The following is a 23163-nucleotide window of genomic DNA, read 5'->3' as shown; positions in this document are numbered from 1 at the left end:
TGGTTTGGCCCCTCCGTTCAACACAAGAAGCACTCTTTTGTTCTCATCTGCATTACGATCTCATCTATCCAAATGCTGCAGCTTGATTTAAATCAAGAATTATCTCGGTTCTCCCTGCTTGAATCATTGTTATTGATCATAGCAACTTCAATAAACCCTGCTGCTTTCCCAATGGCCTGGGGGCCCATACACATCTCCCCAGCCCTTTGTTCCACATACTGATTCACCTTTTCATCAAGGATTTTGACGTAGCTGCTGCCCTTTCGCATTATTACCATGCCCCACCCAAATAATGATTTTATCACTTAATTCTCTTCCAGACCACATTTCATAAAAGGGAGAACGAAAAAAAAAAGGAAAAAAAAAAAAAGAAGAAGAAGAAGAAGAAGAAGAAAAAACCCTATGCCCTGCCGTGTGGGTAAACATGGATGAGGTGGGGTTGTCTCACCACATGACAGACACACCCCACACAAAAACCAGAAACATGCCTTTCATTGGGCAGGTTAACATTTTTCTAAAAGTTACTTTCTAGTCCTATCTGATCACTGTCAGGATGAGTAATGCAAAACATTCAATTTCTTGTGGGTTTGGTTCCAGTAGTTACTAAAAGCAGCCAAGTACATGTTTGTTTCTAAACTACTTGAAAACCTTCAGAAAGTTACTTTAGATTCGTTTTACCCGCCTCGGTTTTGCACGGTAAACACAAAGCTTCAAAATCATTTATCTTCAAGTACTAACTTTATTTTCTCATTTTCCTTATTGGAGGATTCTTGCCATTTTCCAGGATAGAGTTAAATGTAAAAAAAGTAGCCCACTGACTCCCCAGGCAGAGACTTGTGGAAACAGGTGCCTTTAAAAAAAATGAAAGACTTTGTCAGCTCTCTGACCTGCCAGAGCTCTGTGCATTAGTAACACACAGTGCCTGCTGAGTTCCCCTCAGCTAATTAGAGGACCCGTATGGCAATGAATGGCCTTGACTATAAATACTTCCTGAAAGATCTCTAACAGAGTCAGAGGAAATGGGAAAAAAATGAGATGCAGCTACAGAGAAACTATTTCAGATGTTTCTTATTTAAAGGGCTGCTTTTTCTTTCCTGAAGTTGCTTAGGGATGACATGCAGTGTCCAAGACTTACACCAACTTAGATGTAAGAAATGTGATACAATTATATGCATTGAATTTAATTCTGTACGTATACTATTAAGACGCTGCTATGAGAAGGTTCTTGGAAGTGGGACACAATGCCAAAGAACACAAAAACTTCCATCTGTCACCTTGGAGGGACCACCAAAAAATCACATTTAAACCAAGATCCCACTCTGTATGCTTGAACCTTCTCATGCTGCTTCTTGTGCTCCCACTAAAGGCAGCAGCAGCAATATTTCTACCAGCATCAGAGAGGCAGGTTTTACCTCAAATGTATGTTATCCTTCTGGCCAAGAATTGTATGTGCTTAGAGAGGTCTTTTGGAAATCACAAAGGACAGCTCAGCCTTTCCACTGTTTTGCAGCTATTTGGCATCCAGCTTTGTGGATAACAGGAGTCAGTACTTCATAATAGGAGAAAATATGATTTGCCACTAGGGATTGTGTCTGATATTTACTACACTGATATCAAATCACTTATATGTAGATTTAATACTTACATACCAATTGCTTATTTTTAAGTTACCTCTGCTATCATCCACATAGGAGAATGCAAAATAGGGAGGGGGAAATAATTTTTTCTAACTTTTTATCTCCCCCAGATTTAAAGCTGTATGACCAGCTTTAGCCAGAACACCATATGAAAAACCACAAGTGCAAATATCACAGACAAAAAGAAAGTAATTCTTCTCAAAGTAAATTAAAACTTTTTTGAAATGTCGTGATTTCCTGTAGTGTGTAAATAGTCTGATCATTATGGTGCAAAATAATCTCAGTTTAATAGAAGAGTCGATTTTATCCTTTGCACCATATAAAAAGCTCATAGCAAAGGTTACCATAACCTCAGTTATATATTTAATGTTACAGCCTGCAGTATCCCTTTGATAAAAATCCACAGTACTTTTGCAATCATGTGACAATCTCTCTCCCTTTGATGGTACATGTTCCCTCCATGAACTCTGATTAATACACAAAGTAATCTTGCTGTCTGCAGGTCCATGTGACCCCACAGGACAGACACACTGACCTGTGTTACTACTGCATCTCTGTTGGCTAAACTACAACATCTACACCAACACCTTTAGGTGGGCTGACCAGGCCTGTGTATAGGTCTGAAGGCTCAGGCTACAGTTCCCCATTTTGTGGAAAACTTTATTCTGCAGTGTCCAAAACAGGACACTTCATTTAAAATCAGTTTAGCAAAAAGTTCCTGCTGTCCAAGTTCTGCACTGTCAAAGCATTAAACAATCGGCCTGGCCTGGAGTCTGCTGGCTGCCAATGTGCTACCCAAAAAAAGGAACATTTTTGCATTTCAATAGACCTTCCAGTATCAACAAATCTTTAAACTAGAAAAGCAGCTACTCTAAGGAAGAGCAGAAATAATGTCCACATTGTACCACGCTGAGGTACATTTTCAGTAATTCCCATTTGCAAAACATACTGATTCGCTGTGAGTACAGCTGCTAGAAATATTTTAATAAGAAAAATAAATTAAAGCTACTCACAGAAGTGTACCAAGCCCCTGAGAAAGATTCTGTTACACACACACAGCTTGGAAGCATTCTCAGGGATAAAGGTGCATCTACTGCACATATGTGTTTGCACCGTCTCCAGCTCCCGAAAGGTCACAAGCAATTCAGACTTTTAGATGCTAAAAATGAAAGAACTCTTACCCCAATGATTCCCACAAACAATCTACTGTAGCACAGAGTCTGGGGAAGGACCGTGGCCATCATGTACAGAAGGAATGCAAGAAACAGCATATAAATGGCTTAGACATTTATAACATCCAAAACTGAATGTTACTCCAAGCAATTTCCAAAAATTAATTATCCTGTAAGCATTAATAGTTTCTGTGGGCTATGGAATATTTTTACCTCTTCTCCAGCTGACTTGTATTATCTCTGATATTTTACCAAAATGCTAATCACTTCTAAACTTGCAGTATCAACCTCTGTCTATCTGAAAAAATGTGAAAAAACCTGATCTCTGCTTTGCCTTCCCCCATCATCAAGAAAGTAAAAAATTAAAAGCACGTGGTATTGCTGCTACTGTTAAATCATTACAAATAATTTGTAATAAGCAGAACCACTTTATAAATACTGAATAGCCAGTACAAGCAAAAGGATGTGTTAGGAATTTTCTTCTTCAGTCCATTTCTCAGTGTTTATTTACTGAGTAATCCCAAATTTTGGCTTCCTCTGTGTCAATCTTCAGAGGGAAAAAAATGAAGGTGTCCACAGTGATTTTATTATAGGTTTTGTTTCCTAGTCACCAGTCGTCCTTGGATACAGTGTTTTGCATAAGCATTCATTATATGATACTAGAAGGATGTATTGAGTTAACGCTTTGCTTTCAGAGAGGCCCAACTTTTAGACAGCGTTAGCTGCTCCTATTAGCTATTTCACTTCAGAAAAATAAATGTGGCCAAAAGTAGATAAAAAAGAGAGATCTGCTTAACACCACTTTTTTTTTTTATTTCAGAGGATTACAAAAATTAGCTTTTTCAAGAATGGATGGTAAGTTCCTCTCTGAAGAATTTTATTTCTCTCTGGGCCAACTCAGCTTCAAGGCAAACATATCTGTCTGTTGGATAATCCTTGACACTAAGCTCCCAATGGTCAAGCTGACCATCGCTTTGTGTTCTTATTTATGGCTCCACTACTGCATTACATAACTCTGCAGAAAACTAAATCAAGAGCAAATTAAAGGAGTTGGGTTTCTATAATTTTTTTCACAGATTAAAAAGAAGAGGGAACTAATGTCACTCACAGAATCACACTCCCACATCTTCTATCCTTCAGATCACCCCTTACCTTCACGAAGTTCCAATTCTCATTTGCTTTCTCTATCCATCAATCATGATGGATAGAGATGTAAGATTGTAAGACTCTGTTCAGCAGATGAAAAAAGTTAATCTCCTTTCCCCCTCTTTTTAAAAAAAAATTCAAGTTGAACAAAAGCAACTTGCCCAATTTTCAAAGAAAAGTGAAAATTCAAATATTATCACTAAGGAAAAGACCCAAACAAGTCCTTGGCACAACAGAGTTCAAACAACGTGGCAGCTAAAGGTGTACACAAAAGTAATTCCTGTTTGAAGGATGTTGATACGGTTTTATCAGTCACTGTACACATAATCTGCTAAGAAATCATTATAAAAGAAAAGTAGGGTTGTACACAATGCAAGGAACTAATTTATACGCACTGTTAATACACAAAAGTATGACCTTGTTTTGTTTTGGTTTTTTTTTTCCCCCAGGAAAGTGTGGAAGATACAGGTTTTTCACACCTGGAAGTGATAAAAGTATTTCCAAACTGATAAAACACTAATTTGAAAAAAATATAAAGTGGTTTTGTATAAAGACTTTAAAAAGCATCTGAAGTTATTTTTAAAAAGGGCGTAAGAAGCAGCCAGCACACAGTTTCCCACTCTATATTCAGCAGTGCTGAAAGAGGTAATATAATGGCCTTATTCTACTCTTTACCAAGATTTTAGGTCCAGCTACCTTTGAGGTATGAGGACCTTTACAGACCTGATCTGCATACTACCATGTCCTTTGCAGATTTTTGTTTGGTTTTTTTTATCCTCTGGCAGTCAAAAAATAAATGAAAATATTTGAAAATTTGAAAATAAATGAAAATAATTTGTATTCTGATAAACCACAGATGAAATGGCTCCTCTGGTGAATCTGTCTACACATGGTTAAGAAACAGGACAAGAACTGAAGTGGGACGTAACTAACATCATATGTACAGCAGGAATTCTGCATGGGTTTACATATTTTAATACATATTTCCTAATGGAGGAGAGATATATAATCCTGCCATCCACAGTGAGCACACATACAGGTTAGCAACAAGGAAGCTATTATAGTGTAACTGTTTCTCACACACTTAAAATCTGAGAACAATAACTAAGGTACAAAAGTTTGTAGTCCCCCTAAATTGCATGCAGGGTTTAAATTAAATCAAAATTATTTTATAATTAGAATAACTGCAATATTTTTAAGACCACTGACTTCATTTAAAACAGCTTTTAAGACTTCCATATGTACAGAGACAGATATACTTGTGTATAATCTTAGCAGACTACAAAATGAAACATTTATCTTCTTTTTTACATGACACATGTGACATGTTACACTAATTGATAATATGGTTATAAATGCTGTTATAAAAGACAAAAAAAGGAGACCAGTAGATCATCACTTCCATTCTAGTGAGCTTCATCTGCAGACTGAGTGCTCCTATGGCAAGTTTCTATAAATTCAGATAGGGAGCAGCTCCTGAAAACATGTGATGACTTCAGGAGAAAAGCATTTATTTGTCTTCCTGTTTAGCTCCTCAGAATGTGAGATCTTTTCTAACCTCAGTTTTCTCTACAGCGGGAAAAACATATCTTGATGGAAGGGAAAGTTCCTTGTATATAGATGCCTTTGCTTTTAAAAAAAAAGTAGGAATTATCTGGTGTGACAAACATTTGCCTTTTCTTATCACATGAGAGCCTTCCTTTTCTTTTTTTTCTTTTTCTTTGCTTCCAAGGCAACCAGACAAGTGTCAGAATTGATATATAATTATGTTGCTTCACAAAAACCAGTTACATTTCATATTCTTAGATATGTAGTAATATGAAATCCTGCTTAAGTGCAAACTGTCACACCACCACAAAATTTAAGAGGTGATTAGTTGTTTTAGTGTAACAGCTGTGCAGCCTTCTGGGATTCTAAACCTCCCTTCTTCAAATGCATCACCAACCTGCACAATTAGCAGGAATGATTAAACAAAATTCAATCAGAGCTACATAGCAAAAGCAGAAGCTTACTAATACTCCATAAATATACAGATTGCTTTATGTGAACACTTTAGAAAATTTACCTGCCAGTTTGGCTCTACAAATTTGACTTTCCTTGACTTTTTTTTTTTTTTTTTTTTTTTGTTTCCATGCCCTAAAATAACCCCAACCACGTTACTCCAGACCTGAAGAAATTGTTTGCACAGCCAATCAAACATAACATACATGCAATCATAAAAAGCAAAAGGGAAAAAAGAGTTTCCTACCCGTAATAAGGACTGGGATTCATCTTTTGTCTTGCCATCCCCGGATCCAGAGTAGGGCTGGGTGAGCTGCCCGGCTTTCTCTGCTGCTGCGGCTGGGACACCCTGCAGGAAACCCTTGCTCTCCACTGCCAAGCCATAAATGGGCCTTGCGAGATGGGCAGCTTCTACATTTGGACTATCCCTTAAAGGCTTTGGCTGCTCTTGGCCGACAGACACGGGGGTCAGTAAGCCTAGACTGGTCTGTGTGTATGACGGGCTCCCCCTCAGAATGTCTGTTCCTCTCCAGGTTACATTGCGAAGATCATCACTGGGACTGTCAGTCCAGCCTTTCTCCTTGAGCACTTCCTTATCTTCTATCTTTTCTCTCTTCACTATGCTGTCAGATATGGGCTCCCCTATTTTGGGGTCTGGATTAATCAGACTGTAGACCTTCAGGTCAATTTTTGGCTCTTCCTTGATAGATGAAACGCCATGACTGTCCTCCCCATTGGCTGTAGTGATGTCCATCTCCTGACAGTGCACAGTGTTGAAGTGCTCTAGTAGTGACTGAGTGTCAACAGCTGTGAAGCTGCACTGACGGCATTTGTAGCAGTTGTGTACTCGCCTGGAAGAAAACAAGCAGCACATTAACATCAGAATCACCCCGTGGCCTTACCTCTCACAGTGGTTTTAACTACCAAGATTAAGAAAATAAATCAAACTTATATGATGACCCTCTCTAAATAAAGCAAGCAGGTTTACTTTGGCATCTTATACAACAGGGTAAAAATACCACTGATTTTCTCCCCCCATGCCTTGCAATGGCTTCCTATCGCTCCTTCCCATTCCATGGCATCATTCTAAACTTCATAAAATTTTCACTGGCATTTTGTGTTTTTCTTCTTCAGTTTGCTGCAATATACTTTTCACTTTTTGCTGCAGCAGGAACACTAAAAAACCGTATTTTTCAACCAAAATCAAATAGTTAAAAGAGGACATTTCTCTTGTTATTAAAAAAATGTCATATAATAAAGATCTATGTTAGGAAGTTAAGACGTTTTAAAAAGTCCTTTACTTTCCACCAATTCCATATACTTCTGCTTGACAAAAACCATTTAGAATGGAGCTCTGGTTAAATTATGGATAAGAATACACCAAAGGACAGAAGGTTGTACACAAAAGACAGCACTGCTTGGTTCTCTATGGACATTGTAACACAACTTAAAAAGATGCTGCTCTAAAGATAAAGCACAATAGTTGGCTGTGTCACTACAAACTGCGTTTCCTGTCAAATACTGAAACTCTTGGGTAGGAGCTGTGGAACAGAGTGGAATAACATGTCTTCCTGTTTTTACTCTAAAAGCCTATAAAAAGTACTGCATTACTAAATTATGTAAAGCATATGTTGCTACATGAGAACAACATGTTACCCACTTACTGTATCCATCATAGGAACAGAACACTGTTTATGAGTTCTCTAACACCATTATGAATAAATGTTCATAGCACAGGAGTGGTCAGAGCCCTTCATCAGGCTCTGCTGCGCCCAGCATCCGATCAACGCAGAGCAAAATATCATCCCTGCCCTGCAAAATGTACAGAACTCCACAAGAGCTTCTCCCTACAGACACACTCACACATCCACACCCCAGGCATTCAGTCACAACACTGTCTTTGGCCAAGCTAAAAAAATGAGCCTTTCACTATCCACACAGGACATAACTTGTATGAGAAATCTGTTACTGCTCTGCCTCCAATTGTTAGAATTAATTCTTTTAAGGCCAAATCTTCGTCTCAGTGAAGTCGATGGCAAAACTCCCATTCACTTCAGTAAGAGCAGGATTTGGCTCTGTAGAATTGGAATGATACACAAAATGTCCCTTCTAGACTATGATAGTTTAGAAGGGACAACTTGCCAAACTTATTAAACCCCCTTGCCTTCCTTCTCTCCTTTTGTTGGAAAAACAAACCATATGTTATTTACATTGTCTGATTTTCTTACAGTTGTGTCAGCGCAGAGACATGAGTACACATTCGGATTCATGCTTTTCAGCCCTTGTGCAATATCAGCTTTCTTTTTGTCATTTTCTGTATTTATATTCATTTTAAGAGACTAGATGGTCTTGTTCCATTATGCAAAAAAATAGATTCAGTTATTCTCCACACAGCCTTATGGCAACAAAACCTACTTGTGGGAGAGCAATCCTGTTCTGGCCATGTTCCTATTCCTTCATTCTACAATTGTGTTTTATTAAAATCAGCTTGTCTCTCAATGCGACACTAATATATTCTCTCTTGCAATTTCATTCTTTTCTAAACCAAGCTTAATTCTCTTCTGAACACACACACACAAAAAAAGAGTGTTATCTGATCAAAACCATTTTATAAATACAAAAAGCCAAGTTATAAAGAGGGTCAGCCCTGTAAAGGTGGGATACCATCAGAGAAGTCCAAGTTCGACAGGGGCTAGTTATCTTAAAAGCCAAGTTAAACAAGACACCATTTGGGGCTAATGGCTCAACCACATACACTCCCCATGTGAAAGTTTATCAATCCTTTGGGACACTACTTAGTCCTAAGTGTCTCTTGTTTAACTTGGCTATTTCAATAGCTAACCCCCTTCCTAACTTGGCTCTCATCTACAGATATCACACCTCCAAACAGCTGATCTTTTTCTGCCTAACTTGTCTTTTTTTTATTTTTCCATTCCACACTGGCTAAATGTTTTTGATCAGGAGCCATATACACCACACTTCTGAGGACACAAATAAATGCTGAATATTAGATGCAGTTGTAGCCACATGGCTGAGGCCCAGTTAAAATCACCCTTATTACATTCAAGGTTTATAAATTTAAATTATTTCTAATTGGTTCAAAGACAGCCATATAAGCATTCCTTCATTCTTCTATCAGATTGTGGTAAGCACTGTGATACAGAAAAAATGAAGACATGCTTCAGTAGCTCGTAACCCAACAGGCTTTTTGTTCCAGAACGTAGGGTTTTCCAGTACACATTAAAAATCTGCCATCAACATTATAAATCTTCATACTTCACATGGGTTTGTCCCTTGTATTATTCTATCCCCAAGCTCCAAAATGTAAGGGAATGTTTGGAACTGTCCAATGTAAGTCACGGTCCCAAATAATAAAATAGTAACTATCATCAGCTATTAGAAAACTTTTGAAAGTTGGAAACTTATTCTTTCCCAGAACAAGGCATAAAAGAAAATGTTTTCTTCTCAGTTTTCACTCCACCCTGACAGCAAGCAGAGAAACAAATTGGCAATGTTTGATTTCTCTTTTACTAGAAATTAAGCCTACTCTGTTTCTAAAATCCCAAGTTACATCTAGAGTTGTGCACAAAGTTCTTCAAGGCTAAGCAACAAAATGTTAAAAAATCCAGTTTGCAAAGTACACAAGAAGCATTCCTGTGCATTACCTCAAAGTTACACTTTAGAGCTAAACTACAGCTATACCATCTGAACCTCTGAATTAGTCTGGTGCAATACTGTGTGTTGGTACAGAGCTCCTCTAAGAAGAGGAAAACCTTGGTATGGAAGAAAGTGATGTAAATGAAGGAAACAGCTCTCTTCCTTCTTTCTTAATCTTTATACAGCCCTCAAGCACACTAATAGCAGGTTCGAGCCCTAAACTGCATATTGCACTCTCTGCAATATGGCATTGAGCTGGCAACGTCACCCCATCCACTGAGGTCACTCAGTGTTATTATTTTCACTACAAAATAAAGCAAAGACCTGATTATTTGTGGACATTAAAACATTTATGGCCCAATCCCAAGATTAAATATCAAGAAATTCAGGCAAAACCTTTGCTGCACAGTTACGTTCTGAGAATTTTAAAAAGTCTTATCATTATTTGTACTGAAAAGTACTTGAATTGGGTGCTGTAAGATACAAGATTTTCCCTCTCAAAATTTTGAAGTTGGAGACATTATACGGGTGGGGTTTTTTATGGATTGAATGTTCTTTATTTGAACTTCCTAACAGGCTGCAAGACTCCCGACACTAGACAGTTAATTAAGTCTTGTTGACATACTTCTAACTAGTATGAAGTATTACAAAACACCATCCTCTACAAAACAAGTAATTTTTTTTTAATTATCTGAAGACAGTCCTAGGCTCTAGGGCATAGAAAATATTCTGGAAGAAGGTATGTCTGTTGATCACTTCCATTTTTTCATGTTTTATTTTAATTATAAATATAATAATTACTATAATTTCTCATGAACAAACAGGTTTATAAGAAGGTTAACTTTTGGGATAGGTGCTGCACTCAGCTTGCAGGATGAGAAAACATTCAGAGGAAAAGACAGCAAGCAAAGCAAGCAAGAAAATTCAGTGTAGTGTTAGAACAGAGAGGAGACAGGGCAGAGTGGAGAGCAAAACTGAGATCAAAGGAGAGCAAAAGCCATTGGCAAGAGCAAACAAGTTCACAGCAGTGAATTAAGGTGTCAGGAGGATGGAAAAGGCCCTCATAGCTGCTGCTATTGTTCACTGAATGAAGGTTTCTGCTCTGCTGTAGAACTGGGAGCTGGTGGGCCTCAATTTACATTTCTTCCCTGAGTTTCTCCTCTGCTGGAAGTGTCCCAAAGGTGCCACATTTCCATAATCTGCATCTCTGAGACCCTGCTCTGGCTTTTCCTGCCTGAGAGTCTGCGGGTCAGTGCCAACACCCCCTGTCGCCAACAGCCCCATCCCTGAGCTGCAGCCCAGGCACATGGAAGATGCAAGCCCCAAGCACTCCTCTGCCTTTTGCCCCTATCTCCTTTATCTTTGAGAGGTAAAGAATTATTTAATCAACTCGAAATTAACTTCTAAATAGAACCTTACATAACTGCTGTCATTTGCATTCTCAAAATAATTTGTTAGAAAAATGATTCTACACCATTGACAAAGCTTTTATTTTATTTAAGTCTTTACATTTTCATATTATATTCTGTACTTTAATGAATCACTATCCTACCTTATTTTTAAAATGTTTAGAGGATTTTTCAGCATAGCACTTCCAATTATAACTAGCAGTGATCAAATGCTTTTTGTCAAATAAGGTTGTACATGAAAATTTCTGTCTTGCAAAAGTGAAAAAATGCACTGTTTTCCCACATTATTGCAAAATTTTAAGAAAAAAGAGGTACTGCTGCAAGAAGCTGCTCTGATTTTTTAAAAAAATAATCAAAATTAATTATTTTGGAACAAGCAGGGAAATGATCTCTAGACTAAGTGAAATAAGATGCAAAACGTGCTCAAATACTGTTTGATTTTTATCTAAATTAAAACTGTTGGCATATTCTGGCTCATCAGAATACCAGAGAGTTTTGAGAAAAAAACTAAGCTTTGCAATGAACATGAACAGTATCTGATTCCTCAGGGGTATAATGGAAAATGAGTAGTAGCAGAATTAGTGGAAAATGGAGGTCAATAAATCTTCTAGGGATTTATTTGAGTAAGCACATTTTAGTGAGGTTTAAATACAAGTAAACTCAAGTGCAGTGTGATTCATTGACTTCAAATTTAACTGAACAGCTCTCAAATAATCATGTCAAGAAATACTGAATGAGTGCTAAGTGTAAGTATACATTTCTGAGAAAGAAAACTTGGAAAGAAATGCTTTTGCAAATTCTAATACTGTTGCAAATATATGGCTGTGAAGGAATAACACTACGATATACAAAATTTTTTAGCTAGCAATACAGAGTGAAATGGTAAATGTACAGCCAAAAGGAAGCCAAATAAATAATAATATAAATTAAGCATGTTGTTCAGACATATGATCAAAAATTAAAATAATGCAGACAAAAATACGTAAATCAAACTATGTAAGTAGCATCTAAAGCCAACACTGACACTCCAGATTATCAAGGCTAAATCTAAATATGTGAACAGCAGAACATTTTCTTCCACCACATTAATGTTTAGTATTATGTTTACTATTAGAATCCATTCAGCTTCTCATTATATAAATGAAGAGGTTTTAGAGACATGCACATGTACAGCATTTTAAATACATGAGACATACATAATGTGCAGCATAAAAGTGTTGAGACAAATTCTGATTAAGAAACGGAGAAGCTCAATTGGATGTGAGCTGACTACATTAGCATGTTTCTGTCTGTCAAGTAACACTACTATTTTATAGTTGTTCTACTTTTTAAAAGCTGAACTATCTTTAGGTCCTAAAATATAAAAAGGGAAAAGAAACATATCTGATCTATGCTAGACTTCTACTAAAAAAAAGTCTTGATAATAATACTACAACTTGTAATGCCTCAAAAGTTTTAGTTTGATTGAGTGAAAACTAGGTTATACATAAAAACCCAATAAAACCTGCTGGTGTTCACCACTACAGAGCACCTACCACCAACTCAAATAACTTACGTGATTTCAAAAAAATGTATAGTTGGGGAAAACAGCAGCAGCACAAGTAGAAAAGAAACAAAATTCAAATTATCAAGGGGAAATTACAGGAAAAGGGGAAAGAAGTAAGCAGTTATGAGGGCATTGTATACTTTGCTTTACACAATGTCCTCAGAGTACTCAATAATGTCATAGACTGGCATTAACAGATTATGTTGTTCAAGTGTTTTAAACAAAATAGCCTAATCTTAGAAAAACAATTTGAGACTAAAATGCTTAAAGTGTATCTCTTGATTGTCCAAAGTGCACTTCCCTGTGACTACTACCAGAATTACAGGGTGCTGAGCCCTCTGAAGGAGCAGCTACAACTACCCCATCTCAGACTTAGCACTTAATTTTGAAAGTCACGGCTTCTCCTTTCTTCGGAAAAAGGATCCTAGCTTGGCATGCTTGTTAAAACTTAAATTACCAGCTGCAGTAAAATAAAAGGTTGGATTCTTTCAGTAAAGGAGCCATTTCAATCTTCCAGTTATTTAACCACTAAAAAAAGATCATGCCATGCCCCAGCAGCGGACAAAGTGCTGCCTATGGAGTTCTTCAGCATGGCTCTAAGCTGTTGTAATAATGCTTGGAACTTAGATACCACTTTTCATCTTCAAAGCAGTTTACAAACATTAACTAATTAATCCACACAACATCCCTCAGGCCCACTTGGATCAAAAATGGGGAACTGCATGCTGGGACCTGAATCCTCTGTGGGCCCTAGCTCCAAATTAAAGATGAGCAATCTGCCTTTTTTTTTTTTTTTTCTAAATAGACTTCTGATATATTGCCAATGCAGCCCTCTGTTGGGCAACATTTGGATGCCCCCAGCTTTAATCTCTGTTAAAGTATCATGCCCCAGTCTGCCTTTGTTAATTTTGGATGTCTTGGAATCTATTAAACATGGCACAGTTTCTTGAGCTTTTAACAAAGCTTTAGCTTTGAAAATGCATCTTCTTTTGTCTTCATTCTAGCTGGCTTCCACACAAAGATCTTTTAGATGAGATAGATACTGAAGTTTTCCGTTGTTGACGCATTAGCCTTAACTATTAACATATTCAGCATGATTTTCTAATATTTAACATCGCTTTTGCAGTGGCACATAACTGTTGCTCTTTACAAACTCTAAGAGCCAGCTCCTCCTCTGATGCAAACTGGACTGCCAGTTTACCACAGCCCAGGAACTGACCCAAGAAGTTTAGCAGGGAGTTGGCTGCTACTATGACATTGTGTCAGACTGAGTCAGGAGACTGGCTGCGTCCACCTCCAAATAGGAACACTAGCATTTAAAATAAATAGAATGACACTGTAAACCAGCAACACGAAAATAAGCATCTGCAAAAGGATCATGGGGAATGACATCAACAGACAAAAGAGTGTCTACTCCCAGCGGGAAACGAACACCAAAACAGCAGTGGAATGCTCTTAAACTAATTATTACATTGCTGGACTTGGGAATGGAAAATACTACAAAAAGGTAGTACATTGAAGCACTGTTATGGAGCATAAAGGATTCACAGTCTATCTTGGAAAGTAAAGCCATTTGTGTTCCCTGACTGAATGAAGATGCCAACTTTCCCAGAAAAAGCCTAAACTAAAATAGTACCTATAGTACCTAAAAGATTCTGGGTGGAAAATAGCTGACCAAACCTCAAATATGCTGAAACTTCAGCATCTGCACACAAATCCAAATTTCCCTCTCCTTTGCACAGGTTTAAATGTATAATTAAATCCACCAACTTAGCTGGTGGTTTTCCAAAACAAAGTGGATGTTGGATTGGACTCTGGCTGTAAAGATTTATATCTATTCCTATTTTGATTTCCAGTTTCCTCAAATGTTTGAGGAATGGTGACATTTAATTAAGAAACTGGGGGAGGGCAGGGGGAAGGGACTGTTTGGGTTCCAATCATTAATCATTTGAAACTTCACTGTACCTGTAGTGTCGGGAAATCTCTTCTTCCACCTGGGTGGTAAAGTCACATTTGGTACATGAGTGTTCTTTGTTCTCCTTGAGCGTCAGCGGCCCCTCTGCCCCTGGCAGGGCGTTTGTTTCTGGTTTGACATCAGATGCTTGGCCCTCGTGTGCATTCTCATAGTGGAGCAGGAGAACGTCCACGTCGGGAGTGGAGAATGAGCACTGATGGCACTGGTGTTTGACTCTAGAGCTTCCTGTCACCCCTGGAGACAGGTGCAAAAGCAAGAGAGCACAGTGGGAACAATTACTTTTTCTGCAAGCAAATGGATAAGTAATTTCTCCAAGGTGCTTTTCTGGGCTGCAGAGGCCTCGGGGACAGAACTGACAGTGCTTAATGGTACATTTATGAATGTTGTGTAGCTGCTGATAGTGACGGAGAAGTGGGCCCACCACTATTACATCTGGGCCATGGCTCTTTGAGTACCTAAAGTCACAAAACTGACAGTTGTAGCTTGTCACCATGCTGTCCTCTGCTCCTTTGCCACTCAAGTCTTTCTTTTTTGCCACACTCGCACCCTTTTCTGTCTTTGTCACTAACTCCCCATCTGCATTTTTGGCTAGATCATTCTGGTTAATGACAGATCCCCTAGAAAGCTTATCATTCAGATCTGGGTGAAGGCTCCCTGCCTGGCTTCCCCCATGCTGTTTGCTGTAATGTTCTAATAGTTTCAAAGAGCTGGACGATTCACAGCTGAAACTGCAAAATTTACACCAGTAGTAACTGGTTGTATCGGTACCATTTTGTCTAGAGGAATCTATTGGCTTGATGGGCACCGAATATCCAACTGGCGTATCATCTCCTGCTTTTACAGTGATTCTGTCTTGCCACTTCCCCAAGTCTCCAGAATCACATGGTCGAAGAGTAGGACTGGATTTATTGGAGTTTTTCTCTGAAGTTTTACCAGTATCAGAGGAGGGAAGGGCTGCTTTCATTTTGTTTGGGTGAGTCTGTAAGAAGTGTTGCTCTAGTTCAGTGGAGGAGTTGCCCATGTAGGTGAAATTGCAGAATTTGCAGCGGAAGTACTTGGTGTTGCCTTGGCAATCTGGAGTTTTCCGCCCAATTCCAATAAAGGTTCCACCTAAAGTAACCTGTGAATAAAGAATAAGGTCATTTTAGCTCCACTGTATATTTATTCAAACAGCAAGGAGTGGAAAGGGGAGGGAAGAGAAATAGAGAGCAACTGATTCATAAGCATCTTTTATTAATCATTGCCAGCATTTTCATTTGTACTATGTAAGATATCATACATATACCCTCACATATTTAACATTTGTTGATTATTATCTTTAAATGTTTCTCATAGCTGAATAACAAATATATTGATTTTGCAGAGACTGAGGCACACGTGCACAAGATGATCTTATTGCTGATAGGACTGTTCCTTCCTTCACTATATCATTAAATAATGTCATTGACAGAAGATCTAATAATTAGTTCCCATAGCTCTGAACCCTTTGAAAGCAGACTTTATTGGGCATCTATACCAAGTGTGGAAGAAAAAAAAAGGACCCTCAGTCTTCTAACTTAGATGCTTTAATCATATCCGTGTTTCCAGTCAAAGAGGATTGCTTTCTGAATTCAAGCAAGCAAAAATTAAATTTCAAATAACGAATATAGTTTGCTGTGTCGGGAGTATGACCAAATCTTACAACGATCATTCCTACACAAGTATCCAGTATCCACCAGGATGCCTTTTCACAGATCCATAGTGGCTGATGTCTCAAACAAAAGGCAGTTTTCTCAAGGATTACTCACTGCAGACATTCTCCAAGGAAATCTTCTGTTCCTCTCATGCCCAGAGCACGAGTTAGTCAAACAAGGATGGAAAAACTACTGTAGAAAAATGGCATGTGGCAAAGAAAACTACCACACCCAAGTCCATGACATCACTAATTACACACACACACACAAAAAAATAAGGTAGGTCTACTTAACTGTTCTCATGATGTCTGAGCAAAACGCTCTGCAGGAAGGGAAGAAGGCTTCCAGGGCTGATGTTATTAAAGCCCATGTTCTCACAGCAAGGCAGGCCTGCCCTTCCCAGGAGTGCACCACACCTGCCCCTGACATCAGGGGGAGATTTGCTGCTCCTGTACAACTGGTTTGAAGGCCAAAGAAAAGTATCTCTTGACAAAAATGTCACCATTGCACAGCTTCTTTTCCTGAGTAGCAAATAGTGGACAGCATCCAGGTGGTAATTCCCGAAATCCACAGACATCCACTCCTTTGCCATCATCCAGTCTACACCACATGGTGTAGACATGGGTGGAAGCTCCCTTGTGACATATTCTCAGTTTTTACACCCAGGAAATGTCTTACAGGGAATATAAAATTCAGCCTTGCAGGGTTTGATTTTCATTCTCCCAACCAGTAAATATATTACTGCATTTCTGCAGATTTCAGTTCTAATGCATTAGGCAAATGCATGTAATTATTTTTCTTCTCCTCAACAGCTATGCCACAAAGATAACGTGATCACTACTCATTCAGTATCACACCAAATGGAAAGACTCAGACATACAGAGAGCATGAATTGTAAACATTTTTAAATGTATATAATATAAATGCCTTTTAGCCATTTAGCTCAGAGAATGAAATGCTATCCTTTGCATGTCATCAGAATTGAGCATGTATAGTGAGGCAATGAGTTACTAAACCATGATATAAGGAGCTACTGCCATTCAGCCTCCAACTCTTTCTTTCTGTTTGTTTTTTTCCTTAAGGAAGCAAAATCTCCATGCACAGGTTAAAACTTTTCCTTAAAATAAACTGAAAATGGCTTTCTGTTTGTTTAGGAAACTTATCTCATTAGGCAATGGTGAGTCAGGCAGCCAAATCACTAGGACTTAGCTGTAATAACATTTTCACTTTTAACTGGGGCTCCACATTCTGCTATCAAATTATGAACTTGGTTTTGAAGAGGGTCTTTGCAAGAGGGATGTTTAACAGGTCTTCTGTAGTGCAGGAGTTACCTCCCTTTACGTATTTTATAGCAAGACAAAGCCATGCTGAGCCTGATCCAACTGACAACAGTGAGATCTGGGCCTGCTTTCCAATATTTGGCACTTTAGGCCTCCATGCACTGCATTATTTCAATGTTCAAAGTCTTAGTGGTGTCAAAAGACAACTTAAAGAAAGCACTGATGGAATTACAGTAAACAGAAAATCACAGCATTTCACTGCATGATTACGTAAGCTGCAAGGTGATCTGGTTTTGTTCACTTAATCAGATATGTCTGTTTGTTCTGTGCATGCACAGAAAACTGACCAAAATGCCTTACCTTAAGTGGCTCTAATGAGTAAGTACATTCATTACTCTCAGCTGTCTGGCCACAGAGTCACAGATAACAAACCTATTTTGCAGACACTCTGTGGACAGTTACAAACTCTGAGTGACAATAATCCCAGCTGGTATTCATTGCTAATTACTTTTATTTCAGAACATTGGTAAAACATACTAGTACTAGCATTTTCTACAGTGGATTGTAAATCACATCATTTCTGTAACTTGTGTTAATCCTGCTTAGTGGTCTACACAGCAAGTTTGTGTTCCATGCTAATACATCCTTCTCTGCATCACAAGAGGATAAAGTAGAACTAAATATTCCCACAGTGCCTGTGTTAAGTTCTTGGAATGCAGGAGACATGTACAATCTTTACACCACTCGAATGTAATTGATTACCAGTTACTCGTTTGGCATTTCCCTGAACTCCTGCCACAATTCAAAATAATTCATTGCATTAGACTATGTATGTGAAAAGCAACTCTGGGTCATCTTAATGTTATTACACTCAAAAGCCTCTTTTTATACATAACAAAGCCTACTGAAAAGCTCTATGAGGGTCATCGTTCAAAGACAACTTAAGAAACTGGTTTCCATGCAAAGAGGTTGGGAGAAGCACTTGCAGTGACAGTATAAACTGAATCTGTTTCAGCTTTCAGCCAGTCACATTTGGAAGAAACCCACACATTTGCAGAACTGTTTGGATTCTCGCACTTTGCTCAAATCTTGGCTTGACTTTCAGATTTTTCAGTTACATGTTGTATCTCTATGTACAGGCACTAAAAACTTCTTCAGTGGTGATGAAATTGTCCTTCACCTTCTGCTCTCTCTGATCTGCCCACAAAGAAGAAAAGTAAAGGAGAACGAGAAAGTGGAATATGGATATATAGATGGATGGACAGACAGACAAACAAATAGACAGATATTGAGGTATACATACCACAGAAATCAACATCCACATTTCTGTGTTGTATCAGAAGTGAAAGATTCTTGTATTTACTCCCTTATTTCATTCTGATCCCAACAAAACTTAATCTCCTGCTCTGCTTTGCTCTAACAGAGTTACATTTCCTTAAGCAGACACTTCTTTCCAATGTAAAAAAGAACCTAAACAAAAGCAATGCTAAAAGTTTGCAATTCTGTTCTAGCACTGGAGTCCAAAGTGCCAGCTGACACAGCCAGTGGCAGCCACAAATACAGGAACAGCTTGTAAAGGAAATGTAGGAACAACAATAGTTCCCTCAACACACAAAGGAGAAATTTAATCTTCACAATTCCCTTTTTAAAGAGAAACAAACATACAAGTTCAGAGTGTGGAAACATTGATTTGATTCTTCACTGTCATTTGCTTTTGAAACCTTGGGATTGCCACGTATTTCTGCAGCACCTCAACTATGGCAATATAGTTGGTATTAATTATTACGCTGTATGAAAAAGACATATTAGAATGGGTTCTCCATTCCTGTGCTGATGTGGTTGCACTGATAGTCTTTAAAAATTGCTCTTCAAAGCCATGTCTCATTCTGGGATTAAAATGAAATATATTTCAAAGTAAGATTTCCATAAACTCAAAACTCTTAATCATTAAGTTTATTCGTTAATAGGGAAAATTGTCAAAATCTGAAGCTCGTGTGTTAATACAACTAAGCTATCTCCTCATACACCACACACATTTCCAAAAATAGCCAGAAAAAGGAGAAAAGATAACACAGTAATTGACAGTGTTTCAAGATGTACTTTCTAAAGTATGTTGGCAAGTACTTCAACAAAGCTGTGTGATTGCACTATATGTTTCCAACAGATATGTCTACATTATTTTAATTAGTCAAGACAATGATTTCATGGAATAGATGGACTTGGGCAAAAAGAAGTATTTTCTTCTTTTTTTAAAATTGGTCTTTCATTTTTATTTTGCCTTTGATCGAAATGCTACCCTATTCTCCCTCTTCCTTTACAAAATTCAATCCTAAATTCCATCATGCCAAAGCAGTTTACAAATACTCTTACAGAAACTGGAAAAAATCACCAAGGAAGAGAAAAACTGCCAGCTCCTGTAATCATGTATTTCATGAAGAAAATTCTACCAGCAGAAACTATATCCACATAAGAGATTCAACCACAAGGATTACATGCTCAGGGTAAAGCTGTATTTGACCCCCTGGCTTCTTCTGCAACTACTGATTAGAATCCATCTGCATTGGAACATCAAACGTTAATGAATCTTTTTTTTTTATCTTACCTGGGTTACATCTTTGGCTAATCAGGAGGTGAAAGGCTCCAGATCCCTTACCAATCTTCTGAGCCATCCAGTCTGCTTTTGCAATTACTTTTAATCTTCTAATCCTAAAATATTTTCTAATGCTCTTGTTTATTCATTTGCTTTGTGCAATATAGCATCCAGAACATTTTAACCATCCCACATTTATGAACTTCTTCATGTCATGCAGGCCAGAACAGATTCCTGGCTTTCATGCAAGTTTGTGTAACACCACCCAGTTCTCTAACCTCCCTTATGGAGAATTCACTCCCTCTCACTCACTCTCTTTCTGCATTTTAAATTAGAAGAATCTTCAGAGAATATTCTTAAAACTATTTAATGTGATTAATTTATAGGTACATAAATCTACATTGCACAAGTGAGGCAAAAACTCAGGGCAAACTCCTGGCTTTCTGGGCTGTTCATACTTACCAAAACAAAAAAGCAAACTATTGGATCACATTCATTCAAAGTAAGTGCATTCTTCTGGAGATTTATTCTGTTGCCATTGAACCCAACACAGTTTTTGTGTCATTAGAATTTTATAAGTATTTTTAAAACAAAGACTGTGACAGAACAATAACAGAACTTAAATTAAGGTCAGGAGACCAGATGTGCAAAACCAACAAAAGAAAGAGAAAATCGAGACTTTCATTTGCTAACTAGTGCTACTAGACTAGTATCTAAAGAAGCACCATTCCTTCTATTCTCTGTAGATAAAATTACCAGACAGTTCCTTGGCTACTGTAAACTCACACAGCCTTACAGGCTTAGAGGCAAACTCGCACTGATTTATACCAGAAGAAAACCTAGCTGCTTTCCTTTTTCCCCAGGAACTTTAGTTTTTTGAGTCCTCATCCTTTCTGTAGGCTATCTTAGCAGTTTATAACTTTAAATATAAGCATTAATACTACTAGTCTCAAAAACTGTTTCTATTAGCCACTCTTCAAACACTACCACATATCCCTGCAATAAGGTAAGGAATATTAACACATCAACAACTTCACTTTGAAGCCTGTGAGCATACATCACATCAGTTGTTCCGCAAACTGTCCATCTGAATATTCTAATATTAGTATAGACTACTACTCATTGCAAGGCAGCTAAAATGCCTTATTTCTGTCACAGAGCAAGGCAATGTTCCCAGGCATTTACTGTGTAGCAGGTGACATGTTATAAATCAATGCCTAGCATTCTGAAGAGTAAACTTGCAAATATCTCCACAGAAGTGATATAAAGAACTTCTACAGCACAAAATCATACAAATCATTGTTTATCAGCTATTGTTAATACAGAAGTTAAATACCTCTTCCATGTGCTTTTTCACATAATATTTATAAATATGCGTGTATGCAATTATGTAAGTTGTGTACACGTTCACAAGTAAATGCATATGGACTTCTTTGTATGTGTGATTTACCACCACAAATTTCTCTACCTGCCACCATTTTTTATGTCAATTGTTTAAAAGAGATGACTGAATTCCATGCTTCTGCGAAGTGACTCTCTCAAGTGTGTAAGGCAGCCTCCAAGCCTGATCATGAACCAAAAATAAGATCCAAAATTAACAGGTATGCCCACATGCAGATGCAACACTCAGGAAAGCTTGACAGTTTTCAGTTTATCAGGAAAGTGCCCAGAGTCTGCAACATGGCTGACATGAAATGGGCCTTGTGTGACATTCACCTTCATGCAAGTCCTGTTCTAACATATGCTGCAAAACCTAGCACGGCACAATCTAGTCCACAAAATCGGGATACATCATATGCAGCAACAGTTGTTCAAATTATTTAGATCTTATCCCTGTATTATGGACAATGGAGCCAAAGTCAGTGAGACAATTTAAATTTTGGATCCACTGCTTGCCTAAGCATGCAAGGAAAATGATATTCATTCATATACATGTTTCTGTTTGCTCACATCAACCAGTTATGTTGTTACCTTCTAGGAAACCCATTTGATGACAAAGAACTTTAAGAAGGTTGATTTGCTAATAATACAAAGAAAATGCTGTACATGTTTAGCCCTCCAATCTGTAATTCTCACTTCATCTGTATGAGTCCCTTTGCCAAAATCACCAAAACATAAAGGAAAACCTTTATCATGAAAAGTGCTGCTGATTACAACTGTACCCCTAAAAAAACCTACATTTTTTTAAGTCTTACCTTCACAGCATTATATTCAATCTATTAATGTAAGTGTGAAGGATAAAAAGCAGAACCTACAAATAAAATCACTGTTTCTCATTCAGCTGAATCCTAGTCAGACTAGGCTTTATACTAGTCACACGTCTAACCTAAGAACAGAAAAGATGCCAGATTTGATACACTGAAATCCAGACCACTAAAAACCACTCATAACACATGTTACACATGGAACTCACCAGTGATTTATAAAGGACACAAAAGGAAGAGCTTTACAGACTCTGTGTGGGCACTTCTACCACTTTCTAGGACACTGACCAGCCTGCTGGCTGAACATCCACAAATGCTTTTGGTTGCTGTGAAAATCCTGGAGAAGTTGTTAGCCTTACTCATTACATGTACTTATATATGTAACCAGTAGGTCAAGAGAGGTGGTTCTTCCCCTCTATTCCTCTCTCATGACCCCATCTGGTCCATCTGGGGATGGGTATCCAGCTCTGGGGTCCCACCATGGGGGGTCTGGGGTCTCACCATGGACCTGTTGGAGTGAGTCCAGAGGAGGCCATGAAGATGCTCAGAAGGCTGAAGCACCTTTCTTATGAAGACAGGCTATTCAGCCTGGAGAAGGTTCTAGGGTGACTTTATAGCAGTCTTCCAGCATGTGAAAGGGCACAGGAATGCTGAAGAGGAATTTTTTATAAGGGCATGTAGTGACGGAGCAAGGGGCGACAGCTTCAAACTGGAAGTGGATAGGTTTAAATAAGATATTAGGACGAAATTCTTCACTAGGCCCACAATGAGGCACTGGAATAGACTGCCCAGAGAATTTGTGGATACTCCACCCAGAGATGCCCCATCCCTAGCAGTGTTTGAGGCCAGACTGGATGGGGCTCTGAGCAACCT

General features: G+C 38.2%; 1 protein-coding gene across 5 annotated transcripts in view; it reads right to left on the bottom strand.

Annotated features, from left to right (window-relative positions):
• Positions 1–23163, bottom strand: part of TRPS1 (transcriptional repressor GATA binding 1) — a 213607-nt gene that overhangs the window by 142547 nt on the left and 47897 nt on the right. For 4 of the 5 annotated variants that reach the window (XM_063423194.1, XM_063423125.1, XM_063423339.1 and 1 more), the window contains 2 exons: positions 14534–15663; positions 6204–6807 (listed from right to left, as the gene is read on the bottom strand). In XM_063423194.1, coding sequence (XP_063279264.1) covers positions 6204–6807; positions 14534–15663 — 1734 coding nt within the window. The remainder of the gene's footprint in view (positions 1–6203; positions 6808–14533; positions 15664–23163) is intronic. The other variant, XM_063423413.1, reaches the window with a different exon arrangement.

The sequence above is a fragment of the Prinia subflava genome, chromosome 1 (assembly GCF_021018805.1).
Source record: "Prinia subflava isolate CZ2003 ecotype Zambia chromosome 1, Cam_Psub_1.2, whole genome shotgun sequence".
Taxonomy (NCBI): domain Eukaryota; kingdom Metazoa; phylum Chordata; class Aves; order Passeriformes; family Cisticolidae; genus Prinia; species Prinia subflava.
This window is presented reverse-complemented; position numbering and strand designations above follow the sequence as displayed.